Source organism: Suillus discolor (assembly GCF_016758755.1).
Source record: "Suillus discolor strain FC423 chromosome Unknown F5147scaffold_39, whole genome shotgun sequence".
Classification (NCBI taxonomy): domain Eukaryota; kingdom Fungi; phylum Basidiomycota; class Agaricomycetes; order Boletales; family Suillaceae; genus Suillus; species Suillus discolor.
Window position 1 is genome coordinate 25831 of NW_024541286.1, and position 19033 is coordinate 44863.

At 48.4% G+C, this 19033-nt stretch overlaps 6 protein-coding genes across 6 annotated transcripts; 4 read left to right on the forward strand and 2 right to left on the reverse strand.

Annotated features, from left to right (window-relative positions):
* Positions 1-2971: 2971 nt before the first annotated feature.
* F5147DRAFT_754012 (ABC-2 type transporter-domain-containing protein) lies at positions 2972-8323 on the forward strand (the record flags this gene model as incomplete). Its single annotated transcript, XM_041440271.1, has 21 exons — positions 2972-3180; positions 3238-3452; positions 3500-3929; positions 3980-4239; positions 4288-4597; positions 4646-4741; positions 4793-4829; positions 4852-5015; positions 5072-5267; positions 5324-5539; positions 5586-5966; positions 6019-6077; positions 6172-6288; positions 6340-6454; positions 6501-6616; positions 6672-6836; positions 6887-7235; positions 7287-7651; positions 7701-7798; positions 7850-8106; positions 8159-8323. 21 exons carry the CDS (start codon positions 2972-2974, stop codon positions 8249-8251), a joined length of 4248 nt encoding a protein of 1415 aa, XP_041291060.1. The 3' UTR covers positions 8252-8323.
* On the reverse strand, positions 8324-9413 carry F5147DRAFT_702842 (uncharacterized protein). The gene is made up of 6 exons (XM_041437814.1): positions 9288-9413; positions 9213-9234; positions 9006-9153; positions 8908-8952; positions 8650-8842; positions 8324-8595 (listed from the first exon to the last, which is right to left on the reverse strand). Exons 1-6 carry the CDS (start codon positions 9361-9363, stop codon positions 8462-8464), a joined length of 618 nt encoding a protein of 205 aa, XP_041291061.1. The 5' UTR covers positions 9364-9413; the 3' UTR covers positions 8324-8461.
* A 53-nt stretch (positions 9414-9466) lies between these two features.
* F5147DRAFT_702849 (uncharacterized protein) lies at positions 9467-11523 on the forward strand. The gene is made up of 10 exons (XM_041437815.1): positions 9467-9785; positions 9838-9977; positions 10027-10117; positions 10165-10262; positions 10321-10396; positions 10449-10541; positions 10598-10654; positions 10703-10764; positions 10818-11063; positions 11125-11523. Exons 1-10 carry the CDS (start codon positions 9648-9650, stop codon positions 11348-11350), a joined length of 1227 nt encoding a protein of 408 aa, XP_041291062.1. The 5' UTR covers positions 9467-9647; the 3' UTR covers positions 11351-11523.
* Positions 11524-11659: 136 nt separating this feature from the next.
* Positions 11660-13531, forward strand: F5147DRAFT_702852 (uncharacterized protein). The gene is made up of 7 exons (XM_041437816.1): positions 11660-12106; positions 12167-12312; positions 12365-12469; positions 12521-12719; positions 12770-12840; positions 12895-12990; positions 13041-13531. The coding sequence occupies exons 1-7, from the start codon at positions 11908-11910 to the stop codon at positions 13158-13160; spliced, it is 936 nt and encodes a 311-aa protein (XP_041291063.1). The 5' UTR covers positions 11660-11907; the 3' UTR covers positions 13161-13531.
* Positions 13504-17374, reverse strand: F5147DRAFT_754017 (Spc98 family-domain-containing protein; the record flags this gene model as incomplete). The annotated part of the gene is made up of 12 exons (XM_041440272.1): positions 16978-17374; positions 16812-16929; positions 16726-16758; positions 16212-16677; positions 16101-16165; positions 15948-16049; positions 14740-15897; positions 14302-14690; positions 14224-14251; positions 14090-14175; positions 13996-14035; positions 13504-13944 (listed from the first exon to the last, which is right to left on the reverse strand). The coding sequence occupies exons 1-12, from the start codon at positions 17358-17360 to the stop codon at positions 13504-13506; spliced, it is 3309 nt and encodes a 1102-aa protein (XP_041291064.1). The 5' UTR covers positions 17361-17374.
* A 116-nt stretch (positions 17375-17490) lies between these two features.
* On the forward strand, positions 17491-18668 carry F5147DRAFT_702860 (mitochondrial genome maintenance MGM101; the record flags this gene model as incomplete). Its single annotated transcript, XM_041437817.1, has 5 exons — positions 17491-17951; positions 18004-18151; positions 18203-18331; positions 18387-18464; positions 18517-18668. Coding segments are annotated over 5 exons (874 nt in total), but the record flags the coding sequence as incomplete, so codon positions are not given.
* Positions 18669-19033: the final 365 nt, after the last annotated feature.

Below are 19033 nucleotides of genomic sequence, written 5' to 3' on the forward strand. Positions count from 1 at the left end.
TCTTTACGGAGTTTCTTCTTCGTCTGAGAGCGGTCAGCGACTCGCTTATCTTTCTTCTGGAAGAGGGGCGTCAGGCCGTTCTTCTTCCGTTCGGCATCTATATCCCGTTCCATGTCTCTGGATTCGGGGGTGGCGGCGAGGGTCAGGGTGGACGCCGTCCAATCTATGCTAGGGTTGTTGGCGATTAGCCATGGTTGCCCAAGCAGGAACTTATCTGAGTATGATAACTCAGCGAGATAAAACCTAACAGGCGTTACCCGTTCATCAACTTTGACCGTGAGGGTGCAGTATCGGGAGATAGGCCCTCCGGCCGTAGTAGATCCGTCCGCGTTAGTTACCGTGATTGGCTTCTTCAGCGGGTGCGATGAGATGCGGTGCTTCTTGCAGTAATCCTTATGAATGAAGGATCGGCAGGCACCCGAGTCAACGACCATAGAAGTCGTTATCGGTGCTTCTCTTCTTTCTGAAATCAAGGTTACAGGAACCCGGAATTCGCGTTTCTTACCGATGGTCTTAATTGACCTAATCGGGTCTTCATCGACAATCTTTCTCCTATCTCGGCAGAGATTGTCACTGGCACGGTGGCCGGTCGCGTTGCAGTTGAAGCATCGCCTGCTGTTAAGGCGGATGCGGATTTCTTTCCCGTTGAGATGGGAGGCCGCGGCGATCTTCGTGCGTGTGGATGAGGGTCGGGCTTCATTCTTTTCTCGCCTGGCCAAGGCGGTCTTCGATTGATTCTTTTCTCGCCGTATCACGGCGGTCTTCATCGTCAGCGCCTTCTTCGGGGACACTACGTGTGTACGGCGCTCTTCTTCGGGAGTCGTCCGTGAGGAGGATGCGATATTGTTGGCGTAAGGCATGTCCTATCATACAATGCTGGTCGAGGCAAGGTGCGTATCTGGGTGTGCGTCGCGTAGATAGGCGACGATCAGATAGACTTTAATCTTTTGTTACGTCGACTGTAGGTCGGCGTAGTGGGAACTAGGATAGGTCTTCTCAGCGACGAGTCGAGTGACTCTACTGAAGCTGAGCGTGGTCTGGCCTTGACGGAACGTCAAGGATTCCTCCGGCGATCTCGGTAAGACGGCGCTCGTCGAGATGCAGGGCTAGCGGATACGTGCAGAGGCGTATGGGAGCGACTCTGAAGTGCGGTCTCACACAAGGAAGCAGTTTAAGCTTAGATGAGCAAGTTCTGTGGTAGAACCTAGTAGATTAAAGTGAAGTTCAATCTACAACAATGTGCTACTTATACATAGTATAGTAGGTGTTCAAGCTCAGTCTGTAATCTATAGTATATCGTAATCTAAGATAACCAGACATGAGGTGAGATAAAGTACATGAGGCTTAACCTCTGATCATACATGCGGCGCCAAGGGCAGCTGCGCATAGGTACAGGAAGCGCCAAGCGCTCCGGGTCTTCATACATGAGGCGCCTAGGGCGCTCCGGATCTTCATGAAGCGACATGCTGTATACATGCGCTGATCTAGGGTGTCCATGAGGCGACAGCCTCCATGGAACAGGTACAAGGCCGTCTAGGCCAGGGGCGGGGTCATAGCATCAGGCGGGGTCATAGCGCCATGAGGCGGGGTCATAGCGGTCCAGACCGCTGTCTTTCTAGGCGCAGGCGGCGCACCGCCGCGCGGGGAGTCTAGCAGAGCGGGGGCAGGTGTAGGGAGAGCTGGGGCTCTAGTAGGTGTTACAGATCCCTGTAACACTTGCACAGTGACAATAACTGTCAAGACCCTCCTTCCAGAATTCCAATCATCCCGAGTTATCGCTGACAGGGCCAGGGTAGATGAACAGACAAATAAAGTCAGACAGCACACAAGCTTGACTCGTGACACAAAAGCAACTTCATCAAGATGCACGTCCGACAAGACAATTGACAATGATTCTCTTGCAGTGAGCGTGTGGCACCGTGACAATAACAGTGATCGATCGTTAAAGCCTAATAGCAGCAGTGTCAGGATAGTGCATGCATCGAACGTCTAATATGCAAGCTCCATAATTGCTAGAGGGTGCGTCCATTTCAGTGCAACCAATCGTTCATTCCAGTCCAACCAATTGTCCATTCTAGTGCAATCAACCATCCATTCCAATCCAACCAATCGTCCATTCCAGGTACATTCAATACTATGACAGACTGCCTACCTTGACTCCTTCAAATATCTTTTTACGGCGTAGTTGCTCAAAATTTGTGAAAGTTGTCACGATATCTAACCATGGCAGTAGCGGCGTCGTCCCCGAAGCATCAACCTGGGGTTGAACACGACCGAAAGGCTGGATGTGGTAGCCTCTGTGTTCGCTTTGCGTTTATCTCACGTGGATATTGTCTGTACCCAGCTCCGAATTGGTCGATCGTTGGTTTTGGAAACACGAGATGAATATTCCTTTTACTACTCAAGAGTTCACGGGCCTCATGATATCAATATTCAAACAAATCGCATCTTCGTTATTTGTTCTTTCCAGCCAAGCTAGCACTCAAATGATCGGCTTGTACTTGTGAGTCAAACCAAACCAGCGAGCGCAATCAACAGGCTTTGGGATTGATTTCTGTAGGTATAGCAGGAGCTGATGTTTGCTCCATGCTCTGCGTACAGCAATTGGCTCTGTTTGAGGCTTCAAACTGGTCCACTGTCAAAATGGATTTCTGATGCTTTTATGCATACCTAATGCTATTGGAAGAAAATAGTAAGTCAAATACTAAGCAACCTTGATTTCGATACTTACCATATGTTAGGTAGCGGAACGCTGATAGGTACGTTCAGGCACCGTCAGAGACTGACATACTTCGCAGCATCAACACTTCAGTCGGGACTAGCACATATAGGTCGGTAAATAGTATGCTATAAAAGATGGTCAGGTTTCCCTCTCACATAACTGAGCAGCTTCACCCATACACTCCTGTGGGTAGCCTTTTCACTCCCCGAAGCTCAAACCTCTGCGGTCCACTGCAAACTCATTCCAATTATGACTCTCCATCAAAGAGGACAACATGTCGTTCCCGATAGAGTGGTCGAGTCTTCAGCTAACCAGGCTGCTACTCCAGTCCACAACCTAGATTCAGACGCAACTCCTCCCTCATTCCCTAAGAAATCGTCGGGCACATCCACCTCCATAAGAAATGAGGTTGCCGTTCATTTCGAGCAGACATTTCGACATCTCATGAAACGGCAAGTGTCTCGTGGTGATTTGCATAAATCATCTAATTCGGCAGTATATTATCTCCCCGTCAGCCGTCAAGATGAAGGGATCAAGGACCGCCAACTTGGTGTCATATTTAAAGAATTGCGTGTCGTTGGTGCATGTTCCCGTACTTCGCTCCAGCCCACTGTGGGCTCACCTTTCTATCCTTCAACGTTTATGCGCAAGATAAGGGAAATTCGACATCCCTCCATCAGAGACATCTTATCCGGATTCGAGGGCGTGGTCACTCCTGGCGAAATGCTTTGTAAGCCCACGCCCTTCTTTGGCCTCCAGTCTTGACCCTCCGTATAGTGGTTCTTGGCCGTCCCGGCTCCGGGTGTTCGACCTTTCTCAAGACACTCGCTAACCAATGTGGGGAGTATCATGCTATTGAGGGTCAAGTTTTCTATGATGCATTCACCCCAAAGGAGATCCATGACTCCTTTCGTGGCGATGTCACTTACTGCCCGGAAGATGATATCCACTTCCCGACCCTGACTGTCAATCAAACGCTCTCTTTCGCTGTTAGCAATCGTACTCCCACAACATGTCTTCTCGGCCAAACGCGCAAAGATCATGTTGAGGATACTACCACGATGCTAATGAAAGTCCTTGGCCTCTACGGCTCGAAAATCACTTTGGTCGGTAATGCTCAGATTCAAGGTATTTCCGGTGGCGAGAGAAAGCGAGTTTCTATCGCAGAAATATTAGGCTCTGTAAGCCCGCTTGGTGCATGGGACAAGTGAGCGTTTTCATTTAAGGTGATATTTGTCTGACTTTCTTCTCATCCAGTTCCACTCGTGGACTAGACTCCTCGACTGCCCTTGATTTTGTTCGCACGTTGCGTTTCATCACAGATGTCAAACGCACAACGTCAATTCTATCTCTCTACCAGGCAGGCGAGCAAATATATGAATTGTTTGACAAGGTCTGTATTATTGCTGAAGGAAAGATGGCCTATTTCGGTTCGGCAAAGTCGGCCAAAAGTTATTTCATCGATATGGGTTTCGAACCACAAAACAGGCAGACCACCCCCGATTTTCTGGTTGCAGGTATGTCATTCCAGTTTACTTAGATTGCCCAATAACCATTTTTGTCAGTCACGGACGCAAACGGGAGGAAAATTCGCCCTGGATATGAGAACATTGTCCCGCGGACATCAGCGGAGCTTGCTAGCCGTTTCATGGCTTCCGACCTCGGACATCAGAATCGGAAAGCGATCGAACAGCGCCTGGAGCAATGTGTTGGCAATTACGAACACAAGCAAGCCTATCTTTCTAGCGTGACCACTGAAGGTGCCACCACAACTTCTGCATATATGACCTCTATTCCCCATCAAATCAAAACGGTCATGGAGCGCCGCCTGCAAGTTATTGTTGGTAATAAGCTCGAGCTCTTCGTTCAACTGGCGTAGGTGACATTCTTCCTTTTCCAACCCCCAGTAACATTGGGTGATAGCTCCCAGGTCTTCCAAGCGATATTTATGGGCACCGCCTTCCTGAACGTACCAAATGACACCTCTGCCTATTTCTCTCGTGGAAGTATCCTGTTCTTGTAAGTTCCTTCCCCTGTCATTATCCAAGTTGTGACTCGCGGCTCTGTTAGCTCCCTGTTCTTTGGTGCCATTACAGCCGTTGCAGAAGTCCCTGCGCTTTTTTCTCCAGCGTCCTATCGTGCTTCGTCACCAGAAAGCTGCGTTATATTACCCTTTTATCCAGAGCCTCGCGCATACTATCGTTGATATTCCGATCACTCTGGTCATTCAACTAGTTTTCGCTGTGATTGTTTACTTCCTAGTTGGGTTGCAACGTTCTGCCGCACAATTTTTGTAAGCTTCATGCTATTGTCTTGGCTGGCTGTAATGCTCACTCTGCTGCACAATAGCATATTTTACCTTTTCATCTTCTTGACATCGCAAACCATGAAGTCATTGTTCAGAGCTATTGCTGCAAGTTTCAAAACTCGTCTGAGTGCAATGGCTGTTTGTGGTATCTTCGTTCTTTTGATGTCGCTCTCTGGCGGGTACACGATTCCTTGGCCAACTGCTCCGAAGGGCTTACGGTGGATCATGTGGTTGAACGTGCGTCATCCCTTACAGGGCACATCTTTTGCTTAGTATCAACCTTGCTATTTTAGCCAGTGTGGTGGGGTTTTGGTTCACTTCTTGTCAACGAGTTCCACACGCTCCACGGATTTTGCTCCACTCTTGTCCCTCAGGGTCCTGGCTATGAGAACGTTTCACTTGCAAATCAGGTTTGTACAACAGTCGGATCGCAGCCCGGGGATCTTCTCGTTGATGGCAACATCTATGTTGGATTGACGTTTAACGTTTGGTATGGTCATCTCTGGAGGGTAGGCCGGTCACGTACTTTGTGAATAGCTCATGACACTACCTCAGAATTTTGGTGTCATTTGTGCTTTCTACCTTGGGCTCTTGGCAGTTCTTCTGGTTGCCACAGAATACAATACTTTGTCCGATTTCGACGGCGCCGTCGTTCTCTTCAAGCAAGGCTCTGATGCTATTGAAGGAAATGCCAAAGCACCTCATGAGGAAGAAGGAGATATAGAGTTTCGCTCTGGATGTCAGCCCAAGGCAGCTGATCCCTTGACTTTCGACAGTCCCGACGGGAACATCATGGTTCCGAATCACTTCACATGGCAGCACCTGCAGTATGAAGTCCCTATTAAGGGAGGTATGAAACGCCTTCTTGATGATGTCACAGGCTTTGTTGCCCCTGGGAAACTTACTGTTTTGATGGGTGGATCCGGTGTTGGAAAGGTATGACTTCTTATATACCACTCGCGTATGCCGTTTATCTGAGTGCTTGTAGACCACACTTTTAAACGTTCTTGCACAACGCATTTGTGCTGGTGTGGTGAGCGGTGGCCGGTTTGTTAACGGAGAGTCGCTCCCCATAGACTTCGAAGCTCAGATGCAAGTGTTTTTCTGATTTGTGCTGAGCTTGCCTGATTGTCATGCTTAGTGGTTACTGTCAACAACTCGATACTCACCTTCCCAATGCAACTGTTCGTGAAGCGCTCCTTTTATCTGCTAATCTTCGTCAGCCACAATCAGTCCCTCACGCTGAAAAGGAGGCATAGTGCGTGTGGTTTATGCCTATAATCTATTTCCACTTACATTTCCAGTTCAGCGTCGGCAAGTGCCTTCAAATGTGTGGCCTTGAGGCGTACGCCGATGCTATTGTTGGCTCTCTTGGGGTTGAGCATCGGAAACGCACTACTATTGCAGTGGAACTCGCTGCTAAGGTAGGACGCAAACCCCTCAGGGTGAAGTTATACTCAAGCACAATAGCCCAAACTTCTACTCTTCTTGGATGAGCCCACGTCTGGTCTTGACTCACAATCTGCCTGGGCTATCGTGCAGTTCCTTCGTGAACTCGCTGATCATGGCCAGGCCATTCTCTGCACGTGAATACCATTTCTGCCTGTAGGTTTCCCGCTGCTCACGAACTATATATACCAGGATCCATCAACCCTCAGCGGAGCTCTTCCAGGTCTTCGACAGATTGTTGCTCCTTCACAAGGGTGGACGAACTGTCTACTTTGGCGACATTGGCGAGAACTCGTCAGCCATGCTGAACTACTTTGAGTCTAACGGTGCTCCACGTTGTGGCCCCGATGCCAATCCGTAAGTAAGATGCAGTCATACCAGGTCCGGCGCTTATCAGTACGTTCAAGGGCGGAATATATGCTCGACGTGATAGGTGCTGGAGCAACTGTCTCCACCACTGACTGGTGCGATGTCTGGAAACGCTCATCAGAAGCGACACAGCTCCAAGTTCAAATCGAAAGGATACATGAACACGGCCATACTCGCCCACGACAGCTTAGTGTCCAGAAATCTGTCTTCGCCACCTCATGGTCGCACCAGTTCGTTGCCCTCACCCAACGGAACTTCCGAGCATACTGGCGCACTCCTACCTACATCCGCTCCAAGTTTCTGCTTAACATTGCTGGTGGTCTTCTTATGGGCTTTACATTCTTCCATGCAAATGACTCTTTACAGGGCACCCAAAACAAGTTGTTCGTGAGTATACCCATCAGGATTCCTCATTCAATGTCATTTACACATTTTTAGTCGATTTTCCTTGGTCTTGTGCTCTGTGTTTCTCTCGGACATCAGCTCATGGCCGTCTACATTGACATCCGCATAGTGTACGAAATCCGTGAACGTCCCAGTAGAATGTATCACTGGACTGCTCTGGTCATGTCACAGCTTGTTGTTGAACTTCCTTGGAACATTACAAGTGCGGCGATGTTCTTTTTCTGCTGGTACTGGACCGTTGGATACCCCACAGAACGGGCAGGCTACACGTTCCTCATGATCTGTGTCGCCTTTCCGTTGTACTATACCACGCTTGAACATGCCATCGCGTCGATGGCGCCAACCGCTCCAATTGCATCTCTGTACCTCGTAACTATTTTTATATTCCTCCTGATTTTGTGAGATGCACGCTTCGAACTGCGCTACGTCATATTGATGATACATCAGTGATGGCGTAATCCAGCCATTCATCGAGCTTAACTGGTGGAAATGGATGTACAGGGTCTCTCCTTTCGCATATATCATCGAGGGTCTACTTGGTCAAGGTCCGTTGACTATTTGTAATCGTTATGCACCTGAGCGCTGAGCCCTCGCAGCTATTGGCGGGGAAGCTATTACCTGCTCTTACACAGAACTAGTCCGCGTCAACCCCCCGGAGGAATTAACGTGCGGCAAGTACATGGGCCCCTTCATGGAATTCGCGGGCGGATACCTCACGAACCCCGAAGCTGCAGAGGGCTGTCAGTACTGTCCATACAAGACTGCTGACCAGTACATGTACTCGAGGTTCAACATCAAAGACAGTGATCATTGGCGCAACCTGGGCATCGTCTTCGGATTCGTCGCGTTCAATGTGAGTCACTACCCGATGTTCTTTGAATCTCATGCTCAGATACCATCTATAGATTATTGCTGTTTTCTGGTTCACATATTTCATGCGCATTCGAACTGTCGGCGTGTTTACTTCTCTTAGACAGAAGCTAACTCGCGGCACATAGATTGGGATTCATGCATATATACGGCATACCTGGGGAATGTACTCAATATGTCTGTACTATCTTTCCAGTTCCAGATCCACAATGATGTACAATGCAACAAATTTCCCACAGTTACAGAAGGTCTTAGCTCGTAGTAATCAGCGGAGCACAGTTATTTAATTCGTATCAAACTTCTTGGTAGTATAGCCCAAAGAATGCGATCCCTCACACCTAGACAACAACGTTCTTCGCAAGAAATTCGGACCACTCCTTTTCTCCCCAAGAGCTAGAGATTTGATTGGCAATCAATCCGTCCCAAAGGACAGTGGGAGAAACATGTACGCCATTCTGCCTGGCGAACTTGACTGCACGATGACAGGTATGAGACCTCAAACCACCACAAAAACGTGAAGACGTACTAGTATATTTAAGATCATCTGTAACGCCAATTCCGCCATTCGGAGAAGGCTTCAACTTCAGAAGATCTTTAAACATCACCAACTGTTCCTCTGTGATTACTTGGGCAGCGATGCTGGCCAATTTCTCGCGAATTTGCAGGGGAGTCATGATGGATGAGGGACCATCGAAGAAGTCACCCTGTTGCTTGAAAAGCTGTGTATCAAGTTGATTTAGTGGCAGAAGTCACTTCGACTTTGGTAATTACAAGTGATGCTTACTGCAAGAGAGAATGTCCAGAATTGCTCTGGAGCGGCACGCACGACCTAGATCAAATCATCTTACAACCATCCTAAGGGTATCGATTTAAAGCGCTTACAGCAAGTCCAGCTTCATGAGTGTAGGTTGAAGTTGCATGCCAGGGTTGGACTTGGAGCCTCATGATGACTTTCACTTTGCCATAATATAAACCTCCCACGTCGACCAGAGGCTTCAAAACGTTGTCGATTGCAAACGATAACTTTGCGCTGTACGATTATCAGTATTAGTGATGTAGCTCTTCGTATCGGTGTATGTGGACATCAACCTGAATGGACAAACGTAGTCCACTGGACCCTCTCGTTGATTAGCTACAAGGCACTTGACCAATTTATTGGCTCACGGAAGATATCAAGGGTATGCGGGGCGTCGTGAGCGCCCGCAATAATAGTAGGTCGAAGGGATGGTTGAAGAGCCATGATACTCGAGTGCTGACACGTTGAAGGTCGATGTTCAAGATAGGGCCCAGTGAGGTCAGTTGATATTTAGGAGTTATCTACCACGTGATCGGAAACGTTCCAACTTTAACTTCTAGTTCAACGTCAAGAGAGAAGCCTCAAATTTGCTACTCGAGGTATCCCAATTGTTGCATCTTTCACTTTGACCGCAGAAAATAAACAAGCCTAGCATCAAACCAGAGATAGTACCAAGATCTGCGTACAGTCACGTTGGCCAGTCCTTCGTACATTATCAACCCCAAAACATGGCGATGACCTTCTCGACCTTCATTATGACCCTCGCCGAGACAATACAGTCAGAGAATGGACCTAACTTGGCCTATCTTTTGCGCCCAACCAGTCCTCATGGGAAGGATCTTGTCAAGGAGTTTCGTAATCCTACAGTGCGTCTTTGATTCTTTCGGAACACTGTCGACGTTCAGAGCGGATTTCCAGCGCGAAACACTGATGTCGCGTTATGGTGGATGTATTGAGAGCCCATGGGACGACATCGCTGTCAGATATGTTATGGTCACGACACACATCGCCCGCAAACGCGCCGGGGAGGCATTCAATGAGCAGTCGCAGCTTGTCTCGTGCGTATCTGTGTACTTCTAGACGTCTCTTTAGCTTACTCGTCTACAGCCAGTTCTTCCGTTACTTCATCAACAATACTGGATGGACACTTCCTGCGCTGTTCTCAATGTTGAGAGACCTACGAGATCTTGCCTTTGATGTGAGACATCCCGTTTCTACTTCTTGAACTCTCATTGAATGCTGTAGGCCGACAATTACGCAAAATACAATAATCAGAAAAGCGAATGTATGGAGAGCGCTGCTGGCGTTGTTGTCAAGGCGTTCAGCAACTGCATGACAGACAGGTACTGTACCTGTTAAGCTGTCCCCGTATTTTTGACAGGCGCCCAATACCTTCGCTAGAACTTCACCACCGAACGAATCTCGCAAATGGGGAGTTTACTACGTTGTCGGGCTTGTATTAAAATGCTACTTCCGGGTCTGTCCTCCTTGTTCATTTGGCGCTTGCATTGCCCACTGAAAATTCACAGGTCAAACGAATATCGTTGTCGAAAAATATTCTCAGAGCGCTCAACGCTAATCCCGATATACCACCTCTCTCAGAGTACCCACGCTCACATCAAGTACGTTCACATAATAAGGCTTATCCCTGAGGACCACTCACGTCATGATTTGTAAGGTCACCTACCGCTACTACCTGGGCATGCTAAGTTTTCTAAATGAAGATTATAATAAAGTACGGGCCTAATCATGTTGCGACATCACCCGGACTCACCGGTAGCAGTCCGAACAGGAACTAACACTAGCTTTTTACCAATGCTATATCCCGGCACATAGTAATCAGGAGTAAGCAATATTAATCATCGGCTGATGCTTGCAAATTGACGCCCGGGTAATAGACGAATACTGACGTATCTGCTCCCACTCCGTGTTCTCCGTGGGCACCTCCCAACCAGAGACCTGATGGACAGGTTCCCCGTACTTGACGAGTTGTTCACGCCCTTCATTGCTGCTATACGTGCTGGAGATATATCCGCGTACGATATAGCATTGGACAAGTGGGAACGGCGCCTGCTCGAGCTCAACCTGTGGTTGACGCTGGAACGAGCCAGAGAACTATGCATCAGGGGCCTGTTTAGACGCGTGTACGTAGACCACCGGCCGGTGAGCGATGACACGAAATATGCACTAACTACCTTGATTAAGCTGGGTGGCAACCGATCAAAGCACACGGATACCCGTCTCTATGTTTCACTGCTCGTTGCGATTAAAGGGGATCGAGGTTTCGATGGAGGAAGCTGAATGCTATGTTGCAAATATGATTTACCAGGGATATATGAGAGGTTATATCTCGCATGAGAAGAAGATGGTCGTGTTAGCTAGTGCCAATGCCTTTCCCAGAGTAGCGGATCGTTTGGCACCATTATCCTAGATAATATACAGGAGCACAGCTATATCTTGTACGCGTGATGTTCCTATGGCTGTTCATCAGAATATGTCAGGCTGGAGAAGGCAACTCGGGAGCTGTGGGAGGGGGAACAACATGGTACAGCACTGCAGCCTATGCACGACATAAATGGTGGCTTCTAGCAGTGGATCGCCAGTGATACACAGCAGAAGTATGTTGATTTAGATTTCGATTAGTACAATACCGGACGAATTCGGTAGCGACAATGCGGTGCAATCGAATCACATGACCCCCTTTCGCTTGGTCAACCGGCGTGGCAACCTTCCAGGCTTCCACTGTCCATTTTACATCGACCATAAACATGCCATTAGAGGCCACAAGCCAACTAAGTGGCAGGTACCCTTCACTACAAAAGAATTCTCCATTCGTCTACATCCAAACTGCTATATAAGAGGCAAAATTCTCCTGATTTTATTAGCTTCTATCACCTCCATTGGGCCACTCCACTAAATTTAATCTTCTAACGCTCGTCCCATAAATCCCTCCTCGCTTCCATACACACCCAAAGATAAACTATTATCATGGGAAACGGACCATCTAAGTCACGATCGCAGTGTAGCAGGGGACAGTCTGGGGACTTCAATATTGATCATGTACAGAACAGCAAATCATCCCTTGCTGGGCACACTGCAGCAGCTGGCAGCTACCAATCAGCCCCGCCACCGTATACTACCTCTGCCACCTCAGAAACGCCCTGGTCTTCTGAAAATGACGCTCAAGGTATTCGGTTCCCTCCAAAGTCTTCGTCACATCAATTTTAATTTGCAATCTCACACATAGCTTCTCGAGCAGCAGCCCGAGTGGCGTATCTCCGCCAACCTCTGCGTCAGGAATCATTGGAAGACGCGCTTGAGACACTGCGTCAATATGACACAATTATCCTCATGGACGATTCCTCGTCCATGGCTGGTTCGTTATGGAAGGAGGTGCGATACTCGTTATGTTAGTCGTTGATAGTCCTGAAATCGTCATGTGCAGGCAAAACAGGCTCTCGCCACACTTGCTGATGTCGCGAGCCAATATGATGCCGATGGCATCGATATCCACTTTTTGAACCATTACGGAAGCATAACAGGAGTTACAGTAGGTAGCTTATTTTTCACACCACAAATTAGTATTGATATCGTTTTGCAGGACTCCAAAGCTGTCCATGAACAATTCGCCAACCTCCAGCCTCGCGGCCCTACCCCTATTGGACATCGCCTCGATATAATCCTCGGCGATTATTTCCGTGACCTGGATGCTGCCAAAAGACAGGAGGATGCTGGTGACTATTTTGCGCGCAAGCAAATTAAGCCCGTGAATGTGATCATTATCACTGATGGGGCTCCAAGTAAGTCCACACAATAGCTAATAGCTGACTTCGCTGACCTGTTTGAGTAGCGGATGATCCCGAGAGTGTAATAGTCTCTTTTGCTAAGCGACTCGACGCCGATAAGTGGCCACTTGCACAAGTGAATACACATTGCTTCTTTGTTGGACTAGTTACTGACTAAACCTTTGTATAGGTTGGAATACAGTTCGTTCAGATAGGGAGTTCAAGACGCGCAACCCAGTTTCTCGTAGAATTGGATGATAACTTGAAGCAGACACATCACATACGAGTATGTCACAGGCTCACATATCAAAGTATTCTTTACTGAAAACCCATCAGGACATCGTGGATACAACACCCTATATCGGTCAACTGAATGCTGAAATGCTCATCAAAATTCTCCTAGGTGGCATCAATCGCCGCGTGGATACCAAGGGTGGTGCTGCGGTCATGTATTAGGAAATTTGGAATTGCAACGTGGCGAGACACTTTATCATCACGAAATTCCCCAGTTCTACCTGCCAACAATGCTACCAGCGCCAAGAGACGCACACACTAGAACAAATATTCGGAGATGTTACACCACCCGCACACGACGACGAAGATTGAACGACACCCATACGCTGTATCCTATCGCCTTTGGCCGACCTTAACTCCTGTCTGGACCAATGCGCGGTCAACACATGACTCACGACATATACTTGCTTATTTTGTCTACCGTAGGGCACGGCACCAACGGCTGTAGAAAATATAGTATTATTCGTGTACACTATGAGCCTCATGACGAGTATTGAATATCGAATTACGAATCCCAATCTTCCAATGCAAATGCAAGAACCCCGAAAGCAGGGGCAGCTTTAGACGTACTTCCTGCCCAGGTCTCGCTCCCCCTGCGAACAAAACGCACAACGCCATCCAGGTCCGAGGACAGCTTATCTAGATGATCAGGGAGATCACCCTCGTAGCTCATCACCGAGGCAGCCAGAGAGAACGAAGGCTCAGGTGCATCGCCCACCATCTCCTCGTCGTCATCGTCACTTTCATCATCTGAGATGATCTCAGGGGTGGAGAAACCAATGATGTCTCGACGAAGCCGTTTTTGGCGACGACTTCGGTGACGTTTTATAACGATAGAGAGCCGTGAGATATCATGGGTATTGTCACCTGAGAACGAGACGAAAATATTACTGAAATGCAGACACATGTCGAGTGCTGATAAAACAGCACGATGCAGGGCAGAAGTCTTGGATAGTCGTCAGCGCGACGAACAAGACGAGAACAAAAATGGACGCACTTCGGGGTGAAGCAGACAACCGCGCTGGATTGTATCCAAGCTTCAAGTGCGCATGTGAGCAGGGTTATTATAGCGCAGGTGCAAGCAACCTCACTGGTCGTTATGGATCTTGATCATCTCATCAAGGGACTCTGCCTTACTGAAGTTCTCGTGGAACATCGCTAACTGAGAGTACAGGACCTTGATAGATGGTCAGAGCCACATTGTTTCGATAGCCAAGAAGCTTACATGAGTCGTCAAGAAGTTCAACAGCGTGCTAACAAACAGTAGTTAGCTAATATCCGTCGCAACACAAAATGGACACACTTGATGAACCACGATAGCTTCCCCCTCATGGCATAAAATACCTTCAACTCGTGCTTCATATGTCGTTCATTCCCAATTTCGCCCCGTACAAGGATGCGCTCCAAAACATTTTTCGCTCGCCGTATTTGCAGAAGAAACGCGAAGATCGACCCATAGATCGAAAATACACGCGGCGTGAAGATATACGCCAATGGAAAAGGCACTGCATATTCGACGAGTAGACCATCAAGAGCTTCCACTGTCTGTGCGATGGCGGTGGTTTTGCTTCCCCGATAGGAGAGGCGAACAAGGGAAGTCTCGATGTACTTTGTGGCGTTATTGGCATCTACAACGTCCCTAAATGCGCTGTTCAAGAAGTGGAAGTCTTGCCAGTGTTGCTGGCTGTCCATCTGATGATCTGCATTAGCACCTGCATACTGGGATAGATAGAATGCTTGCCTTTGCAAAAAGGACATCGGCGAAATGGCCGATGACGTCTCCCCTGGTCATCAGATATAGCCCTTCGATGGCCGTGAAGTGGCGTGAAAGATCGCAGTCCTCGGTTAGTACTTGGGTAAGCTGAGATCCCGACGATGTGTAATAGGGCGCGATCTTGTCGGAGATAAGGCGAGCGAGGTTCTCTGGATCTGAAGCATCCCTTTCGTGCTGTCCTATTAGTGTTGCGAGTGATGACCAATGGACATCGTTATCTGCATGATTCAGCAAGGGAATCCCCAAGACCCGCAGTAGACCGACTGCTTTTCCGGTTTCGAGTATACGATCAGCTATACGTTCCAGAAATACCGGAACGGAAATTGCCTTCGCATCTCCTGTGCGCGCTTCAAAGTCACTTAAAGTTTTAAGAACATATCCTTCCGCCCAGAAATCAGGGTCCATAAGTGGAAGTTCGTTATCCTCGACGAAGAACTCTTCATCTAGGGTCTGATTATCAGAAGGTTCCCACGTGTCCCGTACTGGCATCCCATCGCTGACCCAGCGGCCCACCATCGCCCAAACAGGCTGTGCGGACCTAACGAACACCTCAGTGAGAGCCTCAGCCGTGATTTTGTCTCCTAGCGAGGATTGCTCCTCCGCAGAACGCAGACATGCGTCTAGTAGATGGGCAGTAACAGCCGCTGGCGGCACGCGACTAGACAGGGATGCCAATAACCAGACCTCTTCGTCGGACGTATTATCCGATTGCATGACATAGCCCATTATCTCTCGCAGAATGGCCAAAAGAAGGTCGAAGGTAACGGAAAAGTGATCTCTGACGTCTTTTTCGAGACCCAGTAGACTGACGACCAGTTGGTTTCCAAGGCCAGCGTGAGCGTAACATATCCGTTCTTCTTTGTCGGCGCACCAGCGGTCGAACTTTTGTAGCTGAGAATCGATCGCATCTGCGAAAGCTTCGATGGTCTGCGAACGCGTGTTGTGAGATAGAAGATGCGTCGAGCTCAGAGGTGGGTCTGAGGTTGAAAATACATTGGAAACAACTGCGGAGGTAAATTTTCTGATGTGAGACATGGTGCTAGCAAGTTGCGCAAACGACGAGAGGATGGAAGTTTGGGATGCTAATGTCAAATGAACGAGACGTGGAGCACTTGGTGATGGCCGCTGTATAAGATCAGAAGGGGAGTGTAAATCTGTACACTGCAGGTACCTACCATGAGCGACGGGGATCTCGAGTTGCTGTTGATCATGAGGTTTTTGCGTCCTTGGAGACACATGAGCACCTCACGAACAGCATCATGCTCGTTGATGTATTTCTATAGAAGCGGTGAGTTATTATCACTTTTTCTAACGTCGCAAGATCTGACCTCGCGTTCAGGCCCATCAATCAAAAGAGTTGTTCTTTCACCAAGAGCTCGGCTCAACGAAGGGCCTACAATGTCATCAGCGATGAAAACCCCAGAATACATGCAAACTACCAAGTGTTGATGCATCGCCCAGATTAAATGGCTGAGATAAATCGGCATCTGTTCGCCATTCTTCTCTCCAGTACTGTCGAGCTTGCAGCTCCTCCACGACCCTACGATGTTGGTATGAAAGGCTCAAAGTTGGCTGCTCATAGGATGAGACTCGTTCCGCAGGACCAGGAGATGAGGGACCATCTTCAGTGTAGGGAAATGAATCACTATCATCCAAATCGTCCGAGTCATCGTCCCAGGGTGAAAGTGAAGGAGTGCTACCATCGCTCATTTTTTCCCAACCTTCTACCGTGCTTCCTGATGGCAAACCATAAGCACCCTCCCAGTGTTGTCCCTCGAAGGGCTCCTCGGCCAGGATGTCCTTCCAGGTGATGGAAGGTGGTGGTTCGGGTGGATTTTTAACCGCATCAACATATGTATCTGCGTAATTGAGAGTAGATGCTGTTGGTGCAACAGACAGAAGTGCCTATCAAGCTGTTGGTTTCTCGACCGCATATGATGAATATGATCTCACAAGCAGTTGCAGGTGGTCTGGAAGATGCGCGAGCTGTGAAGGAACCTTTCAGTATTGTACTTACACACGATAACTCGGGACTCCACTTTGATGTCACTGTCAATATTGGTGAGTTCCTTCGCACTATCTTTCACTTTCCGGTATGAGATCTCCAAAGCTTCCGCAAGGGTATCATTGGACTGTATACGGTATTTTTCGAGGAAACTGAAGGAACATGCATTGGCTGAATAACACTTTCATATATAAGACGACTATATGTACCCGTGAAAGCGTTTGTCCATGGTAGCCATATCAGAGCTCGGACCCCCCTTCGTTGCCGTAGCATGCTCTAGGTTCCTAGAAACGAAATCCAAGGCCATACGAAAGTCCTCTTCATCATTTTCTAAAGTGAGTCCAGTGAGTTGTGTGATTAGTTTCTGGCACAAAGGCGCAAGTCGCGTGGACTGCCTGGTGGCTGGTCGCGAAATACGGGAATTTGGTCGAGAAATGCGTGATTGAGGTCGCAAGGACGCGCTTGAAACTGGTCTTGCGTATGACGCGCTGGAAGGTGGACGCTGCGATAAGCTGGAAGATGGCCGTTGATTCAGCGCGCGAGAGTGAGGACGGGCTGATAGCGTCGAGGATGGTGTGCTCATCGTAGCATTCGCTGATGCCCACAACGAACAACCGCGATGATTGGTGTCTTGTTTGTGCAAAATTTTAAATCCCGCGATACTGTTGGCTCCTGTCATAAAAAGTCCCGCACAGAGTTGGTTTCTGTTAAATAATGTCGGCTTTGACCAACAACGCACATCGACTTCTTTTGCTAGGAATAAAGGCGACTCGGAAACCCTCCTTCGCACAGCCTTTTCTGTCTTCGAGAACGTACGCTGCGTCTACGCGAACATGGACACCAAAGACGTCAACTCCTTCCTCCAGTCCGCCCAAGGTAGTGAAGGCAACTGCTAGTACGAGCGTAGCAGGTACTGGCAACCCAGGCACAACAGAGAACCTACCAGAAGAGATAGTTATTTCTGAAGCCGTGAATGGAAGTATTCCACCTGAGACCGTGCCTTCTTCTGCATCTCTGTCTTCACCTTTCCCTGGCGATTTTCCAGCAGCAAGCGACATTGGGTCCACTGATTGGTCAACCAGTTACCATGGACTCTCTGTGCAAGCCTTCTCAAAGGATATCGCTAATATTCTGTTAGCTCCTGTGGATGACATGGATATAGAGATGAAGCCAGGTACTTTTCGAGTACATGGTTTGCGGATTATGTTCCTAAGCATCATTCATAGATGGCTTGATCTACCTTCCAGAAATCAAATATCGACGCGTCCTCAACAAGGCATTTGGACCAGGCGGATGGGGACTCGCCCCTCGCAGTGAGACAAACGTCGGGCCCAAGGTTGTCAGCAGGGAGTATGCGCTTGTCTGCCAGGGCCGGTGTGTTTATCCTTGTCTTTCATAACAATTTATGAATATGCTTTCCGGCAGCTTGGTTGCAGTTGCCCGCGGTGAACAAGAATATTTCGATCCATCCAATATTCCTACGGCAACGGAGGGATGTAAGAGTAATGCCCTCATGCGATGCTGCAAAGATCTTGGAATAGCGAGCGAGCTTTGGTGAGTGTCATCGCGGATGATACGCCTCGGCTATTCAATCTTGATCGTAATACAGGGATCCGCGCTTTATTCGCGAGTTCAAAGCTAAGTATTGCGTTGAAGTATTTGCAGAGCACGTCCCAACGAAAAAGAAGTATGTAAATTCTCAACAATCCTTCTCTGGCATGCTGATGGAACGTCTCTAGGAAGAAATTGTGGAGACGTAAGGACCAGCCGAAATTTGATTACCCCTGGAAAGAGTAGACCTATACAACATATAATCACGTCTTTAATATTCGGGATGTGGCTTGTTCAGCACTGGTATGTATCCCTTCAATTGGACACCGAATTAGAGCCTTTGGCATGCAATCTGAGATAAGTTGCTTCGCTAATCCTCCTCGTTACCATTGATCCCCGCCTAAGCGGTCACCGCAAGCCTCGATATGACCCCTCAGGCTGAAGTGGTGCGTCCAGATTGTGTCGAACTTAGTCGCTCGACTATCATTGTAGTGACATGCACACATACCCTGTGGCTGATAGTCTCCACTGGCAACTGGAAAAACGGCCGCACTTGCCTTGTGTGGTAACAATGGTAATATTCTTCTCGTCTTCATGCACCATAACCACATGATCATCTCCTTCATTACTCGACATCCGGGGTGAATTTCAAGGTGACATTCAGAAGAGATTAGCGAGTAGAGCCGATGAGAACTTGACACGAAG